The following is a 26,581-nucleotide window of genomic DNA, read 5'->3' as shown; positions in this document are numbered from 1 at the left end:
TCCTTGTCTCAGCCTATTTATACCCGGTCCCTAGAGTAGACAAATCATAGAAACAGAAAGTAGAACGGTAGGGATTACCCGGGGGCTGGGGGCGGGGGGCGGGGAGAACCTAATGGGCGTGGAGAACCAGGTGCAGAATAGGGCTGTGGGCTGCAGCTGGGTGCCAGGATGGTTCTAGAATACCGAGGATACTTCCTGCCTCTGTGCTAGACACTGAAGTACAGTCGGTCTTAAGTTACATTATGCATATTTTACCACCATCCAAAAAGAATTAACCCTAAGGTCACTAGGAATAACAAGCTCACTTGACGGAAAGAGGAACCAGGTTGTTGGTGTTCATGGCTGATGAACAAAGCTTATGACAAGGATAATTAGGACCGGCAGCTGGGCCCTGGCAGTATCTAGCAGGAAGCGCCCAACCCCGACTCTTATGACTCAGAAACCAAAGATCAGAGGCTTCCGAGTCATAAGAATCTGGGTTGAACTTTGACCTTGTCATTACTAGGTTAAAAATGGGTGGGTACCACCAAGCCACTCCATTTGTCTGTCTACAAAACCAGACTCAGCACTCTTGCCCATAGAGTTGTTTAAAAAAAGGACTACTGGAGGCATCCCCATTAACACCTAGAGGCCAGCTCAGAATTGACAGCCCTAGAAGCTCACCTCAGAGCCAAGAGAGATGCATGACCTTCAGCCATAGGTGGAAAAGGCAGGTCCAGGTGTGAGTGGCAACCTCACAGGAAAGAAAGAAAGGAGGAGGGGCAGGTAGAGCTCCCGCACTCTAGCTCCAATCCCTGCTCCACCCGTTTCCAGCTCTGAGGCATTGCCAGTCAGTCTATTGCTACACCTACCCGGGTCCTTGAGCCAGCATCAGTATCACCCCAGAGCATCTTAAGAGAGCAGACTCTCAGGCCCTGCCCCAGACCTGAATGGTCCATTAGGAAGGGCTGTTGCGAACCCAAATTAACAGGCACACGGCAAGTGCAAAGCCCGTGTCCTATCGTGTAGCAGGCCTTCCATAGTAAAGCGGTGACACTTCTCTGAGCTTTCGGTGTGAAGGCTCCGCTGGGAAACAGATCTGCAAAAGTACTAACCGGTGCTGCGGAAATGACACTCAGTGGATAAGACTTGTAATGATCGCAGCAGCATGGCACTGCCTAGGGGCCCTAGGCAAACCTTCCTCTCTCCTTGCAGCAACCCTCGGAGAAAGGCCTTACTATATTGTTCGGTATTCCCTCTTGGCAGATAAAGAAACTGAGGCAAGTGGCTTGCCAGAGGAGCCTTTGCAGAGCCACCCTGGCTGTTAAACTCCAGGTCAAGGGGAGTCATTGTTCACAGGAAATGGACTTTCTGTGAGTCCAGGAAGATAGTAATTCCAAGCAGGAAGACATACTCCATCACTCCTATCCGGCCTCAGAGTTAATTACTGTGGCTTCACCTAGCACGGCCACTGTCCTGTGCAGTCAGAAGGGAGTATGTGGAACAGTGGGCGGGAGGGAGTCAACTGGCTTTCATCTTCAGAAGAATTATCTCTTGAGACCAGAAACAACCAGCCAAGAGCAACCTGGGAAACTCTTACTCGAAGGCGTGACAGGGACCACCCTGCAGAGGACGCTAATGCACAGCCGGTGCCACTTAGCTGCACCAGCATCTCCAGTGTCCTGGATGGCTGCTCTGCCCACAGTTGGGCTCTCTCAGCCTGATTGTTGGCCACTATCAGCGCTTGGAGATTCCCTCCCAGGGACAGCTGTCTGCAAGTCAGCAGCACTCAAAAGAGAAAAAGAGAGGACCCTCAGGTGACCGTGCCTGGGACAGAGAGCAAATCTCGGGGTTGGTAGTAAAGAGGAGATTCTGTGATGGAGTGGGAAGAGATTTGTAGCCAGCCAGGCTCCTGATCAGCTCTAGGAATCTTCCTTCCTGTAAAAAAAAAAAAAAAAGCGACCAAAGGAGACGCCACGTGGAAGGTCTGGCCCAGGACTCTGGCTTCCAGCAGGAGTTCAGCAAATGTACTTTCCTCTTCTCTTTTCCTTTCCTCTGCAAGCTCGGCATCCCATCCTTTCTCTGTCAGATCCGTCCCCAGCCTGTCACCACTTCCTCCTCAAAGGCTTTCTGCTCTGTCTGGCTAGACAGACTCACCCCCTTCCTGTTTAGCACATCCAGATGGCATGGGGTGGGGGTGGGGGTGCGGCGGGTGGGGGGGGGCAGGAGGAGAGCACCTGGGCTGCCAAGGGATAAAAAAATCTTTCTGGAGGAAGACCCCCGAAAGGACAGATGGACAAGGAGGAGTGGAAAGGGCATTTCAGACAGAAGTAACCGTGCGTCCCAAAGGGTAGGAAGCCAGAGAAAGCTCCCTCGATCCGAGGAGTCCAAGTGCAATGCAAGGAAGCCTTCCGGGGCCACCGAATGGCACCGTCAGGCTCCGTCCGCACCCTGACCCTTCACTGGACAACTGGATCCCACACGTCCCTTTGTTTATTGCCCTCAGCTGAAACCTCAAGACCACTGGAGGAGGTGTGAGGGGGTGGGGATGGGGGCGGAGAGCGGGTGTGTGGCCATCCGGTGGTTCATTATCACTGCTAATTGAATGATCTCCAGACTCTGAGCTCCAGGACAAAAGAGACCTGGCAGTCTGACTCAGCGTTAAATTCCCCAACACCCAGCACAGGACTAAAGACTAGCACTCGACGCTTGGTATGATCAAAGACATATTGCCGATCGTAGATACTCAGCTCCTGAGAGAACGGACGATTGGCTCGAGGCAGCACAGGTATTCCACGACATAAACAGCCCTGCGTATACACGTGTGCACACACGATGGGGTATATGAGCTGGGTAACGCAAGAATATAAAGTTCTCACACTCAAAAGCCCGGAGGACCATGAACCTCACCTTGCTAAGCTGCCAAGATTTCTATCTTATCTTGTCCCTGCCACTCAAAGGTTCTTTCCTTTTCTTTTCTTTTAAAGATTTATTTATTATTTATACAGTATTCTGCCCACACGTGTAGCACCACAAGAAGGCACCGGATCTCATTACAGGTGGTTGTAAGCCACCATGTGGGTGCTGGGAATTGAACTCGGGACCTTCGGAAGAGCAGCCAGTGCTCTTAACCTCTGAGCCATCTCTCCAGCCCCAAAGGTTCTTTCTTAAGCCACAGCAACCATGCGTCCATTGTCACAGGCGCAGCAGACCCACGCCCCTCCGCTCCTCTCCCCCGAGCTCTGAGAGCTCAGCAGATTCCCAGCCCTCTTAGAGAAGGTCAGCTGACCCGCGTCCCTGGACCTCTTCCGGGGGCGTGGGGAGTGGGGGGGGGGGGAGGCAGTTTTACGGGGGGGGGGGGGACGACCCGGGAGCCTTCTCTGGGAATTGTCAGCATTCCATTCTCCCAGAGAGTGGGATGTGAATCTGGCCTGTTTTTATTAATTGCAAATTAATGCTCGTCCGGGTGCTTATTTTAGTTCGTGCTTCCACAGAGGACGGAATGCGAGCAGCGGCGGCGGCGGCGGCGGCGGCGGCGGCGGCGGCGGCGGCGGCGGCGGCGGCGGCGGCGGCGGCAGCAGCATTGCGCTCATTCCTTCTGCCTTTGGACTGCATGAATATTTTTAGAAGCCGCACCCTCTTGCCGTGGCCAGATAAATAATTTCCAAAAACCAGATGTGCTCTCTGCAAAGCAACGTCAGGCAGAGAACGGAAGGAAAACCAGCCACACGGGCTCACACCCGAAATTGAAGCCACATCGAACACATTTAAGCTAGAAGCACCTATGGAGGCTCCCTGGGGCCATCATGTCACTTTCTTTAAACGCAGGCCGTGTGGACCCACAAAGGAACAACCGGTCCCCCTGCTCTAACCGGGTCGGTTGGTAACGCATTGGTACCCATGGTCCCACTAGGCCCAGGCAGAGATAGCCTCTCATTCACACGGAGGCCAGCTTGTGGCCATGTGTCTGACTGCTCCTGTCAGCAACTGTCCTTTCTAAATATGCTCCTGCAAAATGCTGCGTCAGGGAGAGTGGAGCCCGTACAGCCGGAAGACAGAGCAACCAACACCAGCTGAAACACATTTAAAAAAAAAAAAACCTTGGAAGTGGGTGTGAGATGATGAAAAGGCTTTGCCTGGAAGGCAAACACGTGAGTTCTAATCCTGGTTCAGCACTCCTTTGCCCTCCAAAGCCAACAGTTCTAAACGCCACCATGTGCCAGGCACCACAGGGTATTCTGGGAAAACGAAGATAGTACCAACTGCTTCTCTTGGGCCACGTCCCTTAGACTTTCTGGGTTGGAAAACGACCCTCAACAAGTTATTTCAAGTACATTAACAGGTCTTGATTGAATTCTTTGAGATAGTAGAGAAAATAGTAAGTGATGACTTTCCAAAAAGACGGATTTGATTCTGTGTGTGTGTGTGTGTGTGTGTGTGTGTGTGTGTGTGTGTTTTCCCACTCTGGGAAATGCCAGGAGGAGGAAGAGCATAGATTCCTAAGACAAAGACAAAAGGAAATATAGAACCAAACTTGAGTTTTGTAAAGCACTAGGTGACTACTTGGCTATAGAAACAGATGGAAACCTGGCCCTGGAAAGCCACAGCTCCATTCCATTTGCAAACGAGCTGCTCTTCCAGGCTGCTGCACCATTGTCCCCTAGACAATAACTTTTTGAATTCTGGGCCATTCTTCCTGGCCATTAGGGAATTATATGACTCCACAGGAAGCTATGCACCTTATCACTTCTGGGACTACACCACGGGACCAAGAGGTCACACTGTACCACAGAACCTAATCCCCAGGCGAGAGGCTCACATTCCAGACCTTGTAAAGACTACATTTAGTTCTGAGGGCTCTGAGCGACAGGTGGCAGGAAGAAAATGGACAGAGTCACAGAGATCAGCGGATAGCACAGAACCCTTAGAAGGCAAGGGCCCGATTTTGCAGCAGGGCCCGACCCCCCCCCCCACCCCCAACCCACTTTCCCAGCAGCTGGCTTTCCATGCATTTCCTCCTTCAGGGCCCAGCCACTTAGGCAAGCTCTTGGGATGAACGCAGCTAAGTGCCATCTCCTTTGACCCTATTTTTAGCTAAGGATTTCACATTTGCTACCGATTGCCTAGAATCGGGGATTGTCCACAGAAGCTGTCGGGGGGAAAAAATGTACTGGAGAAAACGAACAAAAAAATGGCGGTCACAGAGCTAGCCTCCCTCCCTGACATGGTAAAAAAAAAAAAAAAAAAAAAAAAAAAAAAAATCAATGGGCTAGAACTGTATCCAACATCCTGGCATCAGTAAGACACAGAGTTCTAGCAGAAACCTGGCTATCCGGCTCCAGAGCTGCTACTCCTCGCCTGGACTAATTTGTAGACAGTTGATTCCAACACTTTTAAGTCTGAACATAGAGGATAAATTGTAAAGGCCCCAGAGCAACAGTCTGTGGCTGTTACTGTTGCCTATTTTGTAACCGAAGAAACTTAGTTATGTGAGTTTTTGGGTTTTCCCAATGGCGAAGAGCTAGGAAGCGCCACTACCTATAAATTGCTTTCCCCACTCCCTTTCTCAATCCTGGGAGCTAAACCCAGGCCTTCATGTGTGTTAAATAAGTGTTCCACCATCTCCAACCCATACCTTAAAAAAAAAAAACAACAACCCAAAACTTGATAGTGCTCTTTCTAGAATAATCCAGCCACTTACCAGAAAGGAAGAGACTATGGACTACACAGAAATATGTAACAGGGGTCGACTATTTTGTGAGTAGGCCATGGAGGAAGGGGAGCTGTTTCTGTCAAGGATTGCTCAAAGGATGCTCCTGACTAATGGTTGACTGCCATGTTCTACAAACCCTGAAACAAGTTCCAAACTCTAAAACAGCGCCGTCCTTCCAAGCAAGAGTGAGGTTCCCTCACACACCCATCCATCGACTGACAACAACAACAACAACAACAACAACAACAAGACGAGGTGTGAGATTGTTCCTATGCCTTGTCTGGGGGCCAGGGAGGAGCCTCTCATGTCACGAGTGTCCCATTGGAGGGCTCTCGCAGTGTTGGGAGTACAGAGGGCATTGCAAAATGAAACCCACACAGCGAGCGCCGTTTATTTTGAAATGGTGTTTGCTTATTTTGCAGCCGTGGTCTGAAAGGACAATCAGAGTGCTCCCCGGGAGGCCCTTGAACCCTGTCCCTCTTTCTCCAGCTCGAGCCGCAGTCATGTGAACTCCACCACTCGCCTTTTCTTTAAGGTTGATTTTTTTTAAATCTCTAATTGTGTGTGTGTGTGTGTGTGTGTGTGTGTGTGTGTGTGTGTGTGTGTACCTGTGCATATGTGAGTGCAGGTGTCCATGGTGGCCAGTAGAGGGTGTAGGATCCCCGGGCGCTTGAGTTCCAGGTGGTTGTGAGCAGCCCAGATGTGGGTGCTATGAACTAAACTCGGGTTCTCTGGAAGAGTAGCAAGCATTCCCTCACCCTTTCTGAACTAGCATCATTTTGCCCACCAGATTATGCACTTCCTGAGGGCAGGGACTGTGTGTCAGCAGGGAGAGTCTGGCAGGTAGTAGGGACCCCTTCCTGCCTATTGAATTAAACTGAATGAGTTGATTGCTAGGAGTCTTGCCAGGGGACAGAGTGACTGCCTCAGATCCCGGGCCTATGCGGCGTCACACCCACCAGCCACACCCACCTGCCACACCCAGGCTCTGCCTGAGCTTTACCTTAATATTGCAGTTGTCATCAAGCAGTATATTTTCCAGCTTCAAGTCCCGGTGGACCACACCGTTCTGCAATGAGAAAACAGGGAAGACGTGAACAGGAGCTGGTGAGATGACAGACAGCATGAGAGCTCTTGGGGGGGAGGGGGGGGAGAAGGCCAGGCGGGCACGGGGGACAGTCTGACAGATGAAAGAAATACACCCGCGCCAGTGGTGGTCTTCACCTCCATCCTTGAGGCCTGCGCTCGCTGTCAGGACGCTCCCCAGACAGCAACCAGCGACAGGAGAGCATTAGTCACTTGCTGTGTGCGGTTAAAGGAAAAATGACTGGAATCCATTCTCCCCACCCCCACCCCTCCAGAGCCTGTAAACCAGCGGGGGGGGGGGGGGGGATTCTTTGTGGTAATGTACATCGGCAGTGTGAGAGCAGTATAATCCCAGAGAGTGTAGACCCTGTCTGAGACGGGGGTTTCCAGGGAGGCTGCTGACATCTCAGCTGGGGTCTCTGAGCATAGGGCTCTGGGAACAGCCTGCCTGCATGTCTGTCTGCCTGTCTGTCAGCAGCATCCCTCGTGCTAGAAAGAGGCCTGACCCAGTCTCCTAAGCTTTGTCTCGGATGCTTCCTAAGCAGCCCGCTCGAAAGACTTGAAAAGCCCCCTCTCCACTCTATGGGACTCAGGGCTGATGAAAAGGGAGGAGGCGTGGTCACAGGACCAGTGAGCCCAGAGCCACTGGGGACTGTTATTATACCTTGTGACCTTTTCATTCAGGCAAAATGCTGGCCAACCAGGATGCTGAACTTCATAGCAGCCAGCCAGCTTAAGGGGAAAGAACACCAATGGGCAGGGGAGCTGGGGAGCTGGGGAGCTGGGGAGCTGGGGAGCTGGGGAGCTGGGGAGCTGGGGAGCTGGGGAGCTGGGGAGCTGGGGTGCTGGGGTGACAGTTCTGTCCAGCTGGCCTGCTCAAGTCTCTTAGGGGTAGTGGGCAGAGCAGACTGAAAGAATGGCTCTGGAGCTGTGTGGATGTGCATCAGGCAGTGGGGTCCCAACGTCACTCTGGGTAAACAGCTTCTGTGGAGAAAAGCCATTGTATTGAGCAACCTGATGAGCCTGGCCCTGCTTGGTTTTTTTTTTTTTCAGCTTGTTTTTCTTTCTGTTTGACAGCTTCTCATTTCTCCACGATCCCTGACTGGAGAGAGATGGCATGTGCTCGCACTACTGTTTTTGCTAATCCAAACTCTCCAGAGGTGTCCTAGGTTCAGGAATGCATAAAAACAAGTCTCCCGGAGAAGAGCTACGGAGAACAGGGAAGCTGATTCTGTTTTGGTCTTACATTAAATACCGGGAAAGGTTTGGTTCACATGGTCACATTCCTGCCTGACATAGAAGACGGAAGGAGTCTGAGAAAGTCCCATTCATACACAACCGACGTAGTCACACGCTTCAAATACCGGAAGTTGTTTGTGGCACCCTCCTCCAGAGTTTCTTGAGGATAAGTCACAGACTACTGTATGGGCTGATCATGGGTGTCTCTCGTGTCCACAAAGACGTCAACCAAAGGGTTGCATGTACACATCTATGACCCTAGCACCGATATACAGAGACAGGCAGATCCTGAGGGCTCAGTCACTGGCAAGGCAATCTAACGGAACTGGCAAGCTCCAGGTTCAGTGGGAGACCCTGTCTGTAAAACTAAGGTGGGAAGTGACTGAGGACCCTTGGCACTGACCTCTGACCTCTACACACACATGCACTAATGAACACACCTGCACACATGAACACGCGCGCGTGCGCACACACACACACACGTACATGCATGGGATTTGAATAGGGGGATTTTTGTCTTCCTAGTCTGTATATTTCCACAATGAACTAACAAAGGCTTCTATAATATTAAAAGTATCGTGAGGTGCCAGAAGACCACCTACAGCCAAACTTACAGGCCATACCTTGTGACAATAGTGCACCGCAGACACGATCTGCCGGAAGAAGTGTCTGGTCTCCCTCTCGCTGAGGCGTCTCCGCTCGCTGATGTAATCGTACAGCTCTCCTTTGCTGGCATATTCCATGATGATCACAATCTTATCTTTGTTCTCGAACACTGTGGGGCAGGGGAGGAAGAAACAAACGCTCCGTTATCCGGCAGGATTCGCTATGGCCGCAGAGATGGAGCAAGGGAGAAGGCGGAGACGTCACTGAGTCAGATGTGGGGGTGAGGAGCCGAGGGAGCAGGTCACAGATCTGTGCCTTCAACACCAGGAGGACTTGGGACAATGGTGGCGTCGCTCTGCCCCTGAACCCACCTTGTACAGCTGAGAGAAACATATGCCATTAGCAAGGGCATTTCTCCCCAGTCCCCTTCCTACCCTGCTTAGTTGCCCACAGAGTGGACAGAGGCTAAATAACCAACACGAGCCTAGGGCTGTGGAGAAGGCTCAGCAGTAAAGCGCTTACCGCCCAGACGTGAGGACCTGAGTTCAGAACCCTAGAGGCCAAGTAAAAGCCAAATGCAATAGCATGACATGTATGTGATGCCAATGCCCCTGCTTGGGGACTGGAAGGTGGGGACAAGGAGTTGTCCCTGGAAGCTCCACCAGCCAGGCTGGCTTACACAGCATCAAATAAGAGACTGCTGGGAACATGGTAGAAATGTGAGTGCTGACAGCAGAGGTTGCTCACTGACCTCTATGTCCACCGTGGCGCATGCGTGCGCGCACACACACACACATGCATGCATGCATGCATGAACACCCACACCTGCATATAAACATACACACTCGGAAACGCACATGCACACGTGCACGCACGTGCACTATCACTCATCAACCATATGAGGCCTACTGGGTACCACATCACTGACAAACGCTTCTCCTCCGGCCCATATCCTGTTATCTTTTTGCTCAAAACCATTTGGACTCATCTTTTTTTCCATATAAACCTTAATGTGCCCCCACAGCGTCCTACACAATCCTACGGACCCTTCTTAGGCCCGTTTCACTCATTTCAACCTTACAACACTCTACCTAGGGAATACTTTGTGAAGTTTTGCCATTTGAAAAAAGGAAGAAACCGCTGTGAGATTTGCTTCCGAGATCAAGACCCACTCGAGGAAGAACCAACTTTAGCGCAGGCATCACGCTTGACGAGGGAGTCCCGAGACAGCTGGAGTGAAGTGAGGACCACTGCAGCCCTCTGGAGCTGGGTGTCCCTGCCTCCAGCCCAGGGTCCCTTCTCACCCAACCTTCATCTTTTCCACGCTGTTTGTGAAGGTTTCTCTCCCCAACCTCTGGTGTTCTCCAGCTGTTAAGGTCAAACTCAGGGGTCCGGACAGAGAAACAGGCAAGCGAGAGAGGAGGTTCTGGATCCCCAGCACTGCTCCAGCCAGTCACTCCACCTCCACCCCCTCCCACCCTGAGCTTTACTTCAGGCTGTCATGTAAGCTGCCTTTCGAGTGAAAGACATGACTAAATAGTAAGTGTCTCAAAGGGCATCGTTCCTAGCAGATACAGAGAGAACCTCAGACCCTCCCTTCACCCACCTCTACCTTCCCAGCTTCAGCTGTTCCTAGCTTACTTCAATGGCCAACAACACAGAACCATTAGCCATTTACGTTTTTTTTTTTTTCATGTTTACACACATGCTGCGGCTTCTGTTTCCCCGCTCCCCTCCTGCCCTCACCCCCTACCTATCCTGGCATCTGTGTATCACATGCCTTCAGCTTCCTGCATCCTACATCCTACCTGCCTCGTTCATAGCAACGTATCCAGGTTACAGGACCATTTTCCTCTGCCTAGCCTCTCTGAGCTTGGGCTGAGAGTGCTAAAAAAAAAAAACCTAGGACGCTGTCCTTGCTGGCTGTGTGACTCTAGGGAACCGCTCCCCTTCTCTGGGCCTCTGTTACATCATCAAATGTAAAATGTGAGTGAAATCAGAAAGCGCTTCTTGGAACTGTTGGGAGGGTGTATTGATAACAGGCTGGCAGATGTTTAGAACAAAGCCTAAACATACAGCATTCACTAATACTGGTTGTTATTATTATTTATTTTACTATTACTGGACACCCCGCCCCCTCCCTGGGCCTGGCATTCAAGGCAGGCACACACACAGATTGAGTGACTGAGTTGCACTGGGACCTGCCTGAGCCTTGGGTTCCTTGTCCGCCCACATCCTGTCACTGGGCTGCTAGAAAGTCACCCTCCCTCCCCCCCCTCCCCCGACCCCCCTCCCCCACCCCCTCCCCAGTTCCTTTTTGGCTCCTTCCAGTCCAGCCAACACTCTCTGATAAAACGAAGGGGAAGGAGGTAGGAAGGTAGGAGGAGGAAAGGGGGCAGCCAGATAAAACTGGCTCCTACCATGATTTCATTCCGGATTGCACTAGCAAGTGGGGGGGGGGAACCTCGGGATGTGTGGCTCAAGCTGCAGAAATGAAGGGGTGCTGCACCCTGAGGAAGCAGCAGGTTTGCTAGTTTTTTGTTTGTGTGTGTGTGTGTGTGTGTGTTTTCTTAAGGTAGGGAGAAGGAAGAAAGAAAAAAAAGTGCCTTGACACACACACACAAAAAAAATAAACAAGGATCTCACATCCCAAAGTCTGGAGCATCCTTAAGGAGCCTGAGACTGCACGAGCATATCTCCCACAGAGAGGACTCCCTTTTCAACTGTGCACTTCACTGCCTCTCAGCAGTGACAGATACTTCACTAAGCAACTTCCGCTGGCAAAACCTGATGCTCTGACGTCGAAAACTCACACTCAGGGTCCATCCACCTGGGTCATCCCACCACACCCTCACTGGCTTCCAGCCCTTCCCTGTCACCCCACTGCCCTATGCCTGAGAAGCAGAACAGCTGCGTGGCTCTGCTTCCTGGAGTACAGAGCCCCGCAAGGCACTCTGGGAAAAAGACCGGGTGACTAAACAGATGAAATACTTGGAACATGCTCACCGCTGGGCTTGGCTGTCCTTGGACGGTAGGTTCTTATCTCAGGTTCTGCAGGTAAACCGGGCCACTGCCAGAGGAAGGGCTCTGGAGCGGTAAGGAAACATGAGATGTCTGTGATGGTGTCAAGTAAGACCACCCTTTGTTGTCACGGGTAGTCAGCATGTCGGCAGGGCCACAGAACTGGCCACCGGGGTTAGTTAGGCCAGGCTATGGGGCATCATCTGCACCCTCTCTAGGAGGCAGGCCAAGTTCACAGCCAACAGTTGACCATCACATTAGATGAGCTAACTGTCAAAGAGAATTCTGCATTTGGGCAGCATAACACCTTGTCAGGGCGGCTGCTGAAGCCTCTAGTCCTTTCTTAACACCAGTACCAAGGACTGTAGGTCTACTCTGTAGCAGCCCCGTGCTAAGAGGCATTTTGTGTGAATGATGTCATATAGATGTGGTCCTTTAAGCCTTCTTGTTTTATAGAGGGGGGAACACCTGGTCTAGCCAGGCTCAGAACGGCCACCATAACTACAGACGGCGCAAGCAGGGCTCGGATGAGACTGCACAGCCAGCCCTGCAGGCTCAAAGCGCCGTCTCGGTTACCATCCGTATACACCAATTCTCCCCGCCTGGCTCTCATCAAGCAATGAGTCTGACAGAGTTTGGGGTGGGGGGCAGGATCAGTGAGCTGACCTCAGCACTGTGCCTCCATGCCACTTGAAGTATTTTTTTTTCACCTTTCTCTTGGGCAGCTCTTCCAAGACAAAAACTCTAGTCACATTCCTTGCCAGTGTGGGGTTTTGTACCATGGCTCAGCTGCCCCAGTCTCTCGGGGTCTTTGGCCAGGAAGGAACCAGAAACCACCTATTACTTTTCCAGAATAGCCTGGCATTCATAATGGCTAAAGTTTAAGGTCTTGGGAACCAGCACCGAGGAATAGCCAGCTTCTGCGCCCTAGACCCCGAGGCTCCTCACCCACGAATAAGGTCACTGTCGGAGAGGTGGCGGGCACACTCGTGAGCATTCTTCTCACAACATGGGCTGTTCCCCTAGGGCACTCTTACAACTGGTTATTTATAAGCCCAGAAATCTTGTCTGTGTTTATAGTATTAGTCACTAAGCAAAAGCTTATTTTCCACCAGTTGGGAAGGGCTTCCTTTCTGAAAAATGAAAGCCTGTGTCTCTTGGCCAGACAGTTTTACTCAGAAGCCCGGTGGCTCCACGATGGTAAGGAAAACTGTGGCCCTTGACATGCCAGGCCTACCAGGAAACTGTAGGCTCTGAATAGAAACTTAGCTCAGTTTGACTCAGCCTGTAGCACTGTGCCAGGTCCCATTGGTGCCCAGCCTGGGATTCAGTAAAGCAGCAGAGCAGCAGAAAACACCTACTATGTGCATGGCCAAGCAGCAGAAAGTACCTACTATGTGCATGGCAACGAAACAGCACCTACTATGTGCGTGGGAGGGCAGCAGAAAGCACCTACTATGTGTGTGGCAGTGCCACAGAAAGCACCTACTATGTGCATGGCATTGGGGATAATTAAAGAAGGTGTTTCCATGTCAAGAGAGGGAGATATGACAGGGTAGAAGAAACAGCATGAGAAAAGCAAGAAACAGGAGTGTTGCCAAGCTTCTGGCAAGGACCCAAGGAAGGAGAAGCAAGAAGAGGGCTATGAATCAAATACTAAGGCAGCGAATATCTCTTAGAAACTCCTGGGCAGCCAGGCAGATGAGTTAACGTTGCCACGACAACAGGAAAGAGGGAAATGAAGGTTCCAGTAGCATCTGGAACCCTGGACCTCTGAAAAAGCTCAAGAGTCACTTGTTCCCAGACAGTAACCTCTCTTTCTCTCCAAAGTGTTAATTTCTCTTCACCAGCGACTGCATGCCACACACTCAGCATCTGCTGATCACAGTGATCCTGTGAAACCAGTACCGGGACCAGGAGCTCAGGACCAAGGGTATATAAAACATACCTCAGGGGACCCCAGCCTAGGCACGAAATTCACTTATATTTCATATACATCTAAAACAAATAGGCTGAAAAGATCTGTGTGAGTTAGTTGACACAAACTGAAGAGAGGAACCCTAGGTTAAGCACTCACCTCCATCATATTTATTGGTCTGTGAGCATGCCTGTGCAGCATTTTCTTGTTAAGTGATGGAGAAGGGCATAGCTCGCTGTGGGTGGGGAGGGAGTCCTCAGTTGTACAAGGAAAGTGGCTGAGACAGACCCTGAAAGCAAGCCAGCAGCCAGCATTCCTCCACGGCCTCTGTTCCTGCCTGGAGCTCCTGTCCTGGCTTCCTTCTGTGACAGACTATACCAAGTAGGCTGATATAAATTCTTTCCTCCCCAGGTGTTTTTGTTTTTTTTGTTTTTTGATCATGGTGTCCATCACCCCAAGTTAAAACAATAACTGTATTTTTAATAACTGTGGGCATGGAACAAAGTTTCGCAGTATGGGATTTTTCCATGTGTGGTCTACCACCTTGGTGCTCAAAACATTTAGCATAGGAGAGCATTGCAGACTGCAGGGGTTTGGATCAGGGGCGCTCAACCTGTGTCAGCATTTTCCCACTTCGTAATGGGAGAACCATTACTCCCTCCAAGGAGCAACGTTGCCAGCTTCCATCACCCCACTCAGTGCCCTCTGCCCAAAATTATCTTCCAGACTTAGAACTAAGACATTACCGTAATGTGCCTACTATATGCCCATCAGGTGCATATACCACGTAGGATATATTCTTTTGTGTGACTTCAATAACCTCATGAATGTATGCAGGAATAATTCATATTGCTGTACATCATTGAATTCTCTAAATTGCTGTGAATTCTCTGTCATACATGGAGGGGCGTGGTGCCGATTCCCTCACTCTATCTTAGATAAACACTGAGCCGTTTCCAGCTGAGGATCCTGCTGAGCAGTTTCTGAGAACACTTATCGTTGTTGTTGTTGTTGTTGTTGTTTAACTGATTTTGTTTTTATGCCTATGAGTATCTTGTCTACATGTATGTATACTCACCAGGTTTGTGGCCGGGACCCTCAGGTGAGAAGAAGGCACAGGCTCCCCTGGAACTGGAGTTACGGATAATTATGAGTCGCCATGTGCATGCTGGGAACTGAATCTAGGTCCCCTACCAGAACACCCACATTTAACTATTGAGCTGTCTCTCCGGCCCAACTAGGAACATTCTTGCACACCGCACATCTTTTGCCGCATAGCTATATGCGTGCTGTTGGGCAGACACTCATTAAGGTCTCTTTGACTCCAAATTTGAGTGACTAACAACAACAACAACAACAACAACAACAACAACAAAATGCCTGGCTTAATTATGATTCTCTCCCCCAAGCCAGTCCATTCACTGTTCCTGCATTATGCTCAGCGAAATTTCTCCTTGATTGGAGCCCACCTCACAGCTGTTCTGGAGCCCCCTTCATCAGCCCATGAAGTCTCTGAGCATTCTGCTCTGTGCTAAAGCCGAGAAAGCAATATAAGTGGCAGTCTTTGCCTTTAAGAAGCTGCGCCCCACTTGCCCTGCCTGGAAACGGAATCGAGTCTACCAAATTATCCATGAGTCGAGCTGCATGGCTCAGACTTCTGGCACCTAGCAGACAGGGGAAGAAGGTCCAAGTGGTGTAAATCTGAATGAGTCTGGAAGATTGGTAGAGAAAAAGGCATGGAACCCAACAGGCCTTAACGCCCAGGGGTTTGCTTTCATTAGACGCCATTGCTATTGGTCCGGCACAGCACAGAATACGCAGGCACTTCCTCTTCCATCAGCGCCTCGCTTCTTCCCAGAAACCAACTTGGATTACGGTTTTTGCTGTTTATTTTCTATTTCAAGGGAGGAGAGGGAGGAGAGTGGAGGACTGGTTGCTATAGTAACAGCTGCTTCTCCACGTTAAACCTGAATTTTATCAGATGTTCACTCTGACAGTTTGCCTGTGACTTCTGGTTGTCTGCAAGGGTCCTGATGATTCCCTTCTGCTGCCCCCAAGGTTAATATTGGGACTCCCATAGCTCGAGAAAGTGCATAAACATAGAGACGACACTCGCTGACGATGAGGATGCACTGGGAGTTTTAACCAGCCACCAACGGCCATTTCTAAGCCAAATACATTAGCCCTTTTTTTAGCAGGAAAGTAGAGTGGGGATCAATTTACAGGATGCCCTAGGTGGGAGCAGATGGTTCTGGAAAATCTACAATGTCTTCCTATGGGATTGGAGGATAGCTTTCTGATTCACAAAGGAGGAAGACTAGTTTGTTGGTTTTAAGCAAAAGGGACAAGGGCTTAGGAGGGGACTGGCTGGAGTTCCCTGTATAGTTTGGATTCTATCTGCCCAGGGTGCCTCCGCTCGCAGCAGGCAGCAACAGTGTTTTTATTGATGTCTTCAAGCTGCCAGAAGTCCTTTCTACTCCTGGGGGAACTCGCTTTTATTAACAACGAGGAAGATTCTCATGGAAACCTCTAGAACCCTGTAGCCTGCTCTTTAGTTCGGAACGACAGAATCTTTGCTTGAAAAAGTCGGCTGCCACCTAATTAGTCACTGATGATTAATTCTTCAGAAGTGTATTCCCCAAAACTAAATTGCAAATACCTCTGGGGGGGGGTGGTGCTCGGTGGCTTCACAAAACAGTCCTCTGATGTCTGGAAGGCCCCAGCAGTGAGGGTGAGAAAATTCAGCCAGACTCAAGGCTCCCATAACCAGTGGGGTGGTCAGAGCTGAATCACAGGCAGGCACTTCCCAGTTTGGACAATGGAAGGCCTTTTGGTTCACACATGTCTTAACAATACGCCAACACTCATTCTGGATCTTGGCTGGAGGAGAACCCGGCCTGGCCACCCACCCACTGCCAGAGCTAGACTTCAGGGAAGTCAGAAAAGGGGCAAGAATGTGGTGGTCTAAGCCTGTAAAATCCTGCTTCTCAGGAGACCAGGGAAGGCGGCTAGTAGGGTTACAGAGACCTAGTCTCAATAAATAAATAAAATAAGACTTAAAAGAAAAAAAAAAAGGAAACCAAGACATGGGCACTATCTGGGGATGCTGAAGGCCCACTAAGAGCTTTGCCCTTATGTCAGAGTCATACATGGTGTGAGCGGCCCAATACCAAAGTCTAGGAAGGCAAAGGACAAGCCTAAAATAGAGAGAAGAGGTGGGAGGCATCTGAAGGTCACAAGCCTGGACTAGCCACTGGACTGCAGCTCCCCTGAGACCATACCATGGCAGGGTGGCGGAGAGTGGCATGTCCATGGCAACTTAGCAGGGCTCTAAGGTAAAATGGGCTCCATTGGTACCACCACAAACACATCACACTGGTCATTTCCTCTAGTGCTCTGTAACAGCCTTGTGTGTGTGTGCGCGCACACACTCATGCACACACACAGAGACATACACACACCAGAGAAAGAGAAGACAAGGTGGGGTGCCAGTGGGGAAGCGCACACCAGTTAGTCACTATGAGGGAATGCGTGTCAGTCAGCTCCTGTCCCTGGTAACTGATCTAAACTCTCACAACCACCCCAAGCAGAAGCAAGGGCTCCAGATTGACAGGCAGCTTCTTTAAACAAGCATGGCTGACTCCATCAGTGACGCGGATGCGCAGACAGCCTTGGATCCTCTTCCACACACCTCCGCAGGGAGGCTTTGCTGTGGGGGGGCTTGGCTCACCCCCAACCACCTGGCCAAGGAAGAGAAGCCAAGGTAGTTCCTATGAGCCACCCCTCTGCTGTAGCTATTGAGGGATCCACTGAGCCATCCTGCAGAGCTTGTCACTCTCAATTGTGGCCTCGCTGTAAAGATTATGACAGCACACAAGGGCCAGAACAGGAAGTGTGAGCTGTTACAATGGGCAGCAAGTCTCAATGCAGATGAGCCTGGGAGAGCGCCAAGTTACAACAGACCTGCACAGCCAGAATCTACCCACAAGAGCACATTGCTGTACACGTTATAGCATGAGCCTTGTGTCAGGATTCATGGATGTGGGAGAGAGAAGCACAAGTCCCCCAAGCAGAAAAGATCAGACTTTGTCACCCCATCTTCCCTCAGGAAGTCACATATAAGGGCCACTCTTGGGGGTCCTATGAGCCTTTCTTCCTAAATGCACGTGGTTGATGGTCCAAGCAAACAATTAAGCAGCGACCACAGTTCATCACAAAGGGCCCTGTATTAAACACAATATAGTTTCATTTACTCTTTAAAAAAAAAATAGCTTCAAGTACAAGTGGCATTATTTAAAGGACTGGAAAATAGTGAATTCCAGGAAATCCAGGAGGGCGAGGCAAGACAATCAGAGAGAAACATTAATTTCTTGTTTGTTTTATTTCTAATCTCCGGCCTGTAGAAAAAAAAAATGACTTGGGTGTAATCAAATGAAAATAATATACATGAAGGTCAAAGAGCTAATTTAACAGGAAACTCATTTAAAATGTGGTTGCGCCGGGCACACAGCTGGGGAGCTAGCTCGCAGAGTTAAAAGTGAGGAGAGCGGGGGGGGGGGGGGGGGGGGGAGGGGGGGATAGGGGATGGGGGGGGAGAGACTTGTGAAGGGGGGGGGATGTGCGTGAGTCCGGTTTTCAAGGATTTCACTGGGAACTTGTGGGGGTGGCAGCAGAGGGGTACACTGAATCAATACCCAGCAATTCGCTGTGCAAACATTAAGCTTGACACACCACTTTGCCAAGTTCAACAAAGGGTTTCGTGGCACTCTAAGGTCCCCAAGGAGGATGGCATCCAAATGGGGTATGAAGTCAACCCAAGGCCCAAGGTGTCACTCGCTGCTCTTTGGTGCCTGTGGCCAGAATATGCTCTCTGACTCCTGACAACAGACGATTAGACCAGGGCAGGTTTCAAGAGCAATTCTTTTAGGTCGTCCTAAGTCGCTCCACATTTCTCAACCAGACCAATTCAACCAGAGAAGCTCTGGGGCTGAGGGGCAGACTAGTTAAGAGTCACAAGGGTCACAGGAGTGTCCCCGTGCACCTGACACGCACCCAGGAGGAGAATTTCCATGAGGATTTTCAGGAGCAGGCTGGACTGCAGCCTTGTCTATGGGAGATTGCCTTCATTGGGCAGAACTGCCCACTGTGAGTGGTACCATTCCCTCTGCTATGGGTCCCGGACCATATGAATGATGCAAGAGGGGCCGAGCACAAGGAAGCGTTCATGCACCCGTTCTCTCGTGACGATGGATGAGACTGACCAGCTGCTTCAAGTTTCCGACCTTAATTTCCTGGCGACGATGGAGGAGGCCAGGTAATAAATACTAGAGACGCCTATTTTAGTGCACTTCCTAGAGAGGTAGGGGAGAACTTTTCAGCGGCAGGAGCTTCATCCAAAGTGCCCTGTGGTCGAAATGCAGCGGTTACTTGAGGACACATCTTCTCATAGAACTTTTTTTTTTTTAAGATTTATTTGTTTATTTGTTTGTTATGTATACAGTGTTCTGCCTGCATGTCCACCTGCAGGCCAGAAGAGGGCACCAGATCACGTTATAGATGGTTGTGAGCCACCTTGTGGTTGCTGGGAATTGAACTCAGGACCTTTGGAAGGGCAGTCAGTGCTCTTAACCTCTGAGCCATCTCTCTAGCCCAGGACATAGAGAGGGCAGCAGCTGAAGGGTTCACAAGGCAGGACAGGAGGCTGTCCTGCTTATTGGAAGAGGAGTTTGTCTATTTCTTTTCTTTCTTTCTTTCTTTCGTTTTAAGATCACATTTTAAACACTTTTAATAGAGAATGATCATAAGTGATGACAATATAAGTTTTCCTGTGTGCTGTGGGGAGGCAGGGTTCTCCTCACCCAAGGAAGAGAGATTTCCAGAACGCCAAACCGAGGGCACACACAGGAAGGTCCAGGCTGCTTCGCCCAGGCTGCCTCGCCAACACGCCCCGCCTCCCTTTTTTGCTTTCAAATGTGGTACTGCTACCAGATGGGGAAGACTTGAATTCCTAAGCCTTGTGCCTTGCAGTAAAGACGTTAGCTTAGTCTCCAGAGGGTTTGCGGATGGGGTTTCTTAGGCTTTCAAAGGGGAAATGGGGGTGAGACCACCCGCCTTTGATGTCTGAACTCAGGCCTGAAATCAGAGCCAGCAGACAAAATTCTTTTTTTTTTTTTTATCTCTTCCATTCTAGGGGAGCAAGTTGAAAGTTCCTGTACTTCCCTTTTCTGCTGTTTTTCCATATTTTCAGTTGCCTCCCCGCTGAGGGAATGGAATTCCTTTGAGTGGGAACCAGGGGTCCACCCTCAGATGCTGCCTGCGATTTCCGCTCTCAGATCAGGTTACCCCAGCATCAAGCACTGGAAGGCGTGTGCCTCTTCCCCTATTGACTTAGCAATAGAAGCCGGGGACCGCTTGTGTCTACACACGGTTGACAAATTTGAGGGTAAATCGCCCTCACAGAGGGTTAAAGGACAGCTCACCCCACAGCCTGCTTCTGGAAAGACACGTTTGAAAGAAATGAAAAGCAGAGCCCGTTCAGTGACGTCACCACTTTGTGGGCCTGAAGGTACACAGCTTAGGAAACGCTTAACCTGTCAATCCACAGGTATGGGCCACAAGCCTCTTCTCATGATACATATGAGCAGAAATGTCATCTAACACACCCACATGGGTTCCCTTTCCTGGGAAAGCCCAGCTTTTGGCAAGGGCTTAGACCCTGCTCCACACAGGGCCCATCTGGAAAAACTAGGTGGTCAAAATTCACTCAGCTTAAAAGTGAGCCAGACAGCCATCGCTCACCTTGTATGTTCTCCCATGTCAGCTCTAAGCAAGAGTGGGGTCTGTTTCCTTTGCCCCAGTATGGTAAGCGTCGGATGGGGCCTTGGATGCGAAGTTTAATCATGTCATTTTCCTCTGGGACTGTACCGCTCTAACATAAATAACCCTTGCTGCCAAACGAGATGCTCCCTCCCTCAGGAGAACCCAAAATCACTGAACACTCGGGGCTAGGCACGGTGTTGTTTTATCACACTGAAGTCAGCGGCGTTGGTAGGTCTCCATGTGCGTGTTTGTCTGTGTGCATGTGTGTATCTTTGTGTGCATGGGGTGGGGTTCTAAAGGTCCTCACTGGAGAAGAAACTATCACGTGCTTTTCTAGCACCGATTCATTTAGTTAATGTGCAAATGGCCACTTAGGCGACCCCCCCCCGCCCCCACTCCCCGTGCAACCGAACGAACACGCGGACATCCAGGCTCAGCACAGGCTCCCATTGGCCTGTCATCCTTCAGGCAATGACATTTCCAGAGAGAATCCTTCTCGCTCTGAGAGTGACAGGAGATCCACACACAATCTCCTAGACATGCGATCCTTCCCCCCTCTGGCCCCTGCTGGCCAGTACCCCTCCTCAGCTAACGTCCAGGCCTGAGTGGGCAGCAAGGTCAGGAGAGGTCAGGCCAAGGGACGGGACGTGGCTACAGAGCCAGCAGGGCAGGGCACAGGTCAGAAAGCAGAGTGAAGGCACTGCAGAGGGGAAAAAAACATAACCACGGCAGTCAGGAGGCTGAGTGTTCGAACCCCCAGCCAGCCGCGTGAACAGCCAAACTGTGTCCCCTGCTCGGAACTCAGGTTGAAGCCCTAATGTACTCTGTACATGAAGATGTGGCACTAAGCTGAGGACAGTGGCGCACAACTGTAATCCCAGCACTTGGGAAGGCAGAGGCAGGTCGATCTCTGTGAGTTCGAGGCCAGCCTGGTCTACAGAGTGAGTCCAGGACAGCCAAGGCCACACAGAGAAACTCTGTCTTGAAAAACAAAAACAAAACCACAAAGAAACAAAAAAAAAGATGTGGCTCTATTGAAATATCCTCACAGAGATGATAAAGTTTAAAGGAGGCCATTAGCATGGACCCTTATCCAGGCAGACCAGGAAGACAGCACTTGCACATGAGTAGAGGGAAGATGCTTTGAAGACCCAGTGAGAAGACGGTCTTCTGTACGCCTAAGGGAGATGCTCGAGAGAGCGCCCTCCCTCTCAGCCCTCAGAAGGAACCTCACTGCCATCGCCTTGATCTTGGACTTCCAGCCATTCAAACTGAAAGGAAACAGGTTTGTGTTTTCCACACCGCCAGCCTGTGGTGCTGCATCGTGACAGCAAAGTAGCAGGCCCCGCCAGTCATTAGCACCGTTCTAGGGCCACAGTGTCCACAACTACAAAAAAGGCGAACGAACACCTGCTCTGCCCAGCTCACAGATTTGCGGTAGGGATCCAAGGAGACTTCTGCAAGCCAGAAAGGGCTCCACAGAGGGCACTAGGAGGTCCAACTAGGAGCTAGGCCTTGGGATGCCAGGCAGGAAGACACAGTCATGGAATCAAAGAAAGTGGGGGTCACAGAGAGAGGAGTGAGGGCTAATACAGCCTCAGCAGGCCTGTTTCTAGCTCCCAGTGAGGTGGGGAACGGCCCTCATCCCCAGTGGATGTAGTAGAAACAGAGCGTATGTGGGAGAGAGGGCCTCAATGCTGAGAAATAATAAATAAATAAAAATAAAAGCACCACATTGGAGTCCCTGAGAATTTTGTCTGCATAGCATGTGTAGGTCCGAAACCAGAAGACAGTGGGATTTGCAAAAGGAACTTTTTAGTCACCTGTTTTGGTCGCTGTCTCAGAGGCTTATAGCCTCTGTCTGCTACCCTAGGCCTAGTCCTGGGAGCTCTCAGCCTCTGTAGAATCTAAACTAGCCCTAGAATGTTTTCAGCCTCTGAGACTGACTGCTTAATAAGCTCACCCTTTCTTGTTCTTACTGAGTTCTTGGCTGGCTGGTTCAACTCAGCTATTCTGGCTCAAACTCCTCTCCCACCTGACTGATTCAGTCTGGCTTTTCTCTCGGCTTCTGAATTGCTCTGTTTTGCCTCAAACTAACACCAGGAATCTTTTCTAATCTTCTGGCTCCTTTTCATTCTCTGGCTTGTTCTGTCTTCACCTGTGTCTAGCTGGTTCTCTCACTCAGCCTCTCTCTGTAAAACTCTCCTGGTAAAGCTGCCTCATGTCTCTGTGCATTGCCCCTGAAGTAGCTTCCCTTTCCTCTCTTCTCGTGAGAGTTGGGCGTTATCCTAGCCTGTCAAATCTTTCTCTGATTCGTCACTTTGTCTGCCACTCAATTAGACATCACTTTCAAACATGGGTGCCTCCCTCTACAAACTAACTTTACCTTCATTGTTTGGGATTAAAGGAATGTACCACAATGCCTGGACCCAAGCTTTCTTTATCTGAAACTTGCTCTATACCAGGCTGGCCTTGAACTCAGGTCTGCTTGCCTCTCTCTCCTGGATTAAAGGCATGTTTGTGTTCCAGCCAGATCACACAGACCTAGAAGATCTTTGTGTGTGATCACTTACCAGGGCAGCCATGTTCTGAATTAAAATTTCTCCACAGGGAATTTTTTTAAACCCATTTAACTTATTCACAGGCAGGAATCCTCCAGAGAGTCAATGAAAGGAATGACTTATCTTCAGAAATAAAATGAAAAGTAACCCAGGTATATGATACATAAACTACATATACCAGTGTTGTCCAAAAGAACCTTCTGGATTGATGAGAATGTTCTAGATCTTTTACTGTCCAGTATGGTAGCCAGTAGCTGTGTTTAGTCACTAATGGAATAGGATGACTGTTTTCCCCATCATAAGCCATCTTTTTTGAGTTCCTCTGTATGCCATGCCATTTTAATCCTGACAACAGCCCTTTAAGAGAGATACAATGGCTACAGTCCTTTTTATGGTACTTTAAGGCTCCATGCATACTAGGCAGATACTCTACCCCTGTGCTACATGCCCACCCCTGCCACCCCCATTTGATTGATAGATTACTGAGATTCACCATGTTTCCTAGGCTCATGTCTAGGCCCCTGCGGAGGATTTAGAACTGACCCCAATCCTGCCTGTCCTGCAAACCCAAGCTCTTCTCTGACGGCCTAAAACCTGTCTCAAGGGACAAGTGGGCCAAGCTCCCTCTTGAGGCCTTGGTAGAACTTTACTTCACCTTGGTAACCATCTTTAAAGTTTTAACACAAGGGAGTCTATTCTCCCAGAATCCTCTACGAGGGGATAGACTACGTCCAACATAACCTCGGCAGTAGGACACACAGATCTTGAAATGATACTGAGGCTGCTGCCCGGTCACAGCCTTTCACACGCCACTGCAAGAGGTGTTTGGAAAATGAACATGTGATTGAAGAGTGAAAAACTCCCATCCTCAAGCAGTAGAGATGGATGGCTCAGTGGTTTAGAAAGCACACTGTCCTTGCAGACTACCATGTCTGATCCCCAACACCCGTGTCAGATACACACACAATCACCAGGTATCTCCTGCTAGAGGGGATCGGACACCCTTCCATGGCCTCCTCGGGCACTGCTTCCCGTGAATACACCCACACAAATAATATCCACACAATTAAACATTAAAGTAAAATAGTTAAAAACCCAATCCTAGAGATCAAAAAAGAAGCAAACAACAACAAAGCCGATAGTGAAAGAAAGCGGAAAAGGTATTACCGAAGTTGACTTTTAGATGACAAATAATGGGAAAAAAAGATGAAGAAGTTGGATGAAGGCAAACTGAAAACCCAGAGCAGCCATCTTATCTCCTTTACGTGGCACTTTCTCATGGACCAGAAATGGAAAGGAAGGTCATTTTCTTAAGGAAGTTTATTTTTCTGACTTAACAGCATATTTTAAAATATTCTGGGGAGGCCAGGGTGATGGCACACACCTTTAATCCCAGCCCTCAGGAGGCAGAGGCAGGAGTATTTCTGTGAGTTCCAGACAAGCCAAGGCTTCGTATGTTGAAACCCTGTCTCAATCCCCCCACAACCAATAACAGTATATTTGTATAAATATATTAAATATTTAAAGTATATTCCAAAGTAAAGTACATTGTATTTACATATATCTTTACGTATTGGAAAACATTTGGGCCGAATAAGTTTTAAAACAGTAATTTTTCTCCTTCTTTCTTTTTTTTCTTTTTCAAGACAGGGTTTTTCTGTGCAGACTTGGCTGTGTATATCAGGCTGGCCTCAAACTCCCTTCAATTCACCTGCCTCTGACTCCCTGAGTGCTGGGGTTACAGGCATGTGCCACCGCTCCCAATGCAGTAATTTTTCATTTAAAAAAATCAGAAATGAATATATAAATGAAGGTCAATAAAGCCGTGTTTATAACAACCAGAACTCTGAAGTAACATTAATGTTTGGCAAAAAAAAAAAAGTTAGATTCAATAAACTGTGGTATGCCCCTAGATGAAATATTATAAAGCCTTGTAAAATGTCTTTATGAGAAACTTTTATTGACTCAGAGATATATGGTATAAAATGAGAAAAGCAAGCAAAAGAGAAAACCAAACCCTGAATAAAGACCACATATATAAATAGAGAGAGATGAATTTTTAAAAACAAAATAGGCAAGAATTATTTGTCAAGCTGTGAGGGAGAAGAAAGACTTTGTTGATTTTGATGTTGGATTTCAAACTCCGCCATAACAGTCATGGCTGATGTCATGCCTTTACAGAGTATGAAGAAGAGTTACTGGTGTGGGTGGCTCCTGGCAATTCTGCTTCTTCCTATAAAGGACCAAAGCTAAGCTGAAGCGTCAGCGTTTTTACAACCTTTTCCCTGCCCTGCGTTTTATGAACACCAGCTCCAAGCTGGACTCCACTTGGGAAGCCTCCGAGGCCTTCTTAGCGCCTCCCCCACCTGTTGGCGTTTCTTTCCAACTAAAAGAGAGCCACCCGGAGGATCTCTTCAGGCGGGCGTGGCCATCGGGTTGGAGAGGGCTGACGCTGACAATGTGCCCACAGTTACAGCCGCCCTGCAAGCAAGTCGCTTAGCAACAGCCAAAGCCAAGGAACCGGGAAGAGGGAAGACAGTGGTGGCCAAAGATGTTTTACGACTCAGATGAGCGGCCCTGCGTGTATCTGGTTGCACTCAAGGTAACCAAATAGGAGATAATGCTTGGCTATTTTTATAACATGAAGCAAAATATTTGGCTCCTGCCCAGAAGGGCAATTACCTCAAAGTCTTGGCAAGGCCGCTGTAGTATGTGAAAGGCTAAGGAATACAGAAGGGGGGGGGGAGGGGGAGGAAGAGTCACTGACCTTCATAAATACTGATGATATGAGGATGGTTGAGGGATGACATGATCTCAATTTCTCGTCTGATGTGAACCATGTCTAGCTCGTCCTTAATTTTGTCCTTACGGATGGATTTTATAGCCACCTATAAAGTCAGGAAATGAAATGTTACTTGGAGCACTAATCAGACGCAAGGCAGCCATGGTCGGAGCAGGGGAGGGGGGAAGCGAGGGGGCTGGGCTGGGGGGGGGATAGGTGGGGAGGGGTGTGTAAATACAGATGCTGCTTGCTGGCCAAATTGACAACCACCGCAACAGTTCCAGAGGAAACCTCCCTGCCCCCCCCTCACCCCCCCTCCCTGCCTCCCCTGCACCCCTCCCCCTCCCCCCCCCATGCCAATGCCTTTCATATACACAGCCCAGGGTCTGGGTTTCCTTCTCCTTCAAGCAGCAGCTGTTTAACCAAGCATCGTTCATTTAATTCTATGAATCCCCGTCCTCTAGGGAGAAGGAGGGGGCAAAGGTGAGGTGGTTTTGCAGGGCAACTGTGATTACTGGGCAGGGCATGGGGGGCATGAAATTCTAAGCACTTAGTCCAACGTGAAACTGAGGCAATGACTTAAAGAGAAACAAGCCGGGCGGTGGTGGCGCACGCCTTTAATCCCAGCACTTGGGAAGCAGAGGCAGGCGGATCGCTGTGAGTTCGAGGCCAGCCTGGTCTACAGAGCGAGTCCAGGACAGCCAAGGGCTACACAGAGAAACCCTGTCTCGAAAAACAAAGCAAAACTAAAAACAAACAAACAAACAAACAAACAAACAAAACCCACTGGGTGGCCAATCTCAAAGCCAGTTCAGCCTTCAGATCCCATTCTCAAGACTGCATCCTTATAGGCTGCA

The 26,581-nt window shown here is 49.7% G+C and overlaps 1 protein-coding gene across 3 annotated transcripts in view; it reads right to left on the bottom strand.

Annotated features, from left to right (window-relative positions):
* NUAK1 (NUAK family kinase 1) overlaps positions 1–26,581 on the bottom strand; it is a 70,655-nt gene that overhangs the window by 15,030 nt on the left and 29,044 nt on the right. For 2 of the 3 annotated variants that reach the window (XM_084796296.1, XM_084796297.1), the window contains exons 2-4: positions 25,710–25,830; positions 8,641–8,792; positions 6,696–6,761 (exon numbers count right to left, since the gene is read on the bottom strand). In XM_084796296.1, the coding sequence (XP_084652422.1) occupies positions 6,696–6,761; positions 8,641–8,792; positions 25,710–25,830 (339 nt within the window). The remainder of the gene's footprint in view (positions 1–6,695; positions 6,762–8,640; positions 8,793–25,709; positions 25,831–26,581) is intronic. The other variant, XM_084796298.1, reaches the window with a different exon arrangement.

The sequence above is a fragment of the Acomys minous genome (genome assembly GCF_964271855.1).
Source record: "Acomys minous genome assembly, chromosome: 9".
NCBI lineage: Eukaryota > Metazoa > Chordata > Mammalia > Rodentia > Muridae > Acomys > Acomys minous.
The sequence above is the reverse complement of the archived record's forward strand: the minus strand, read 5'-3'. Positions and strand labels throughout refer to the sequence as shown.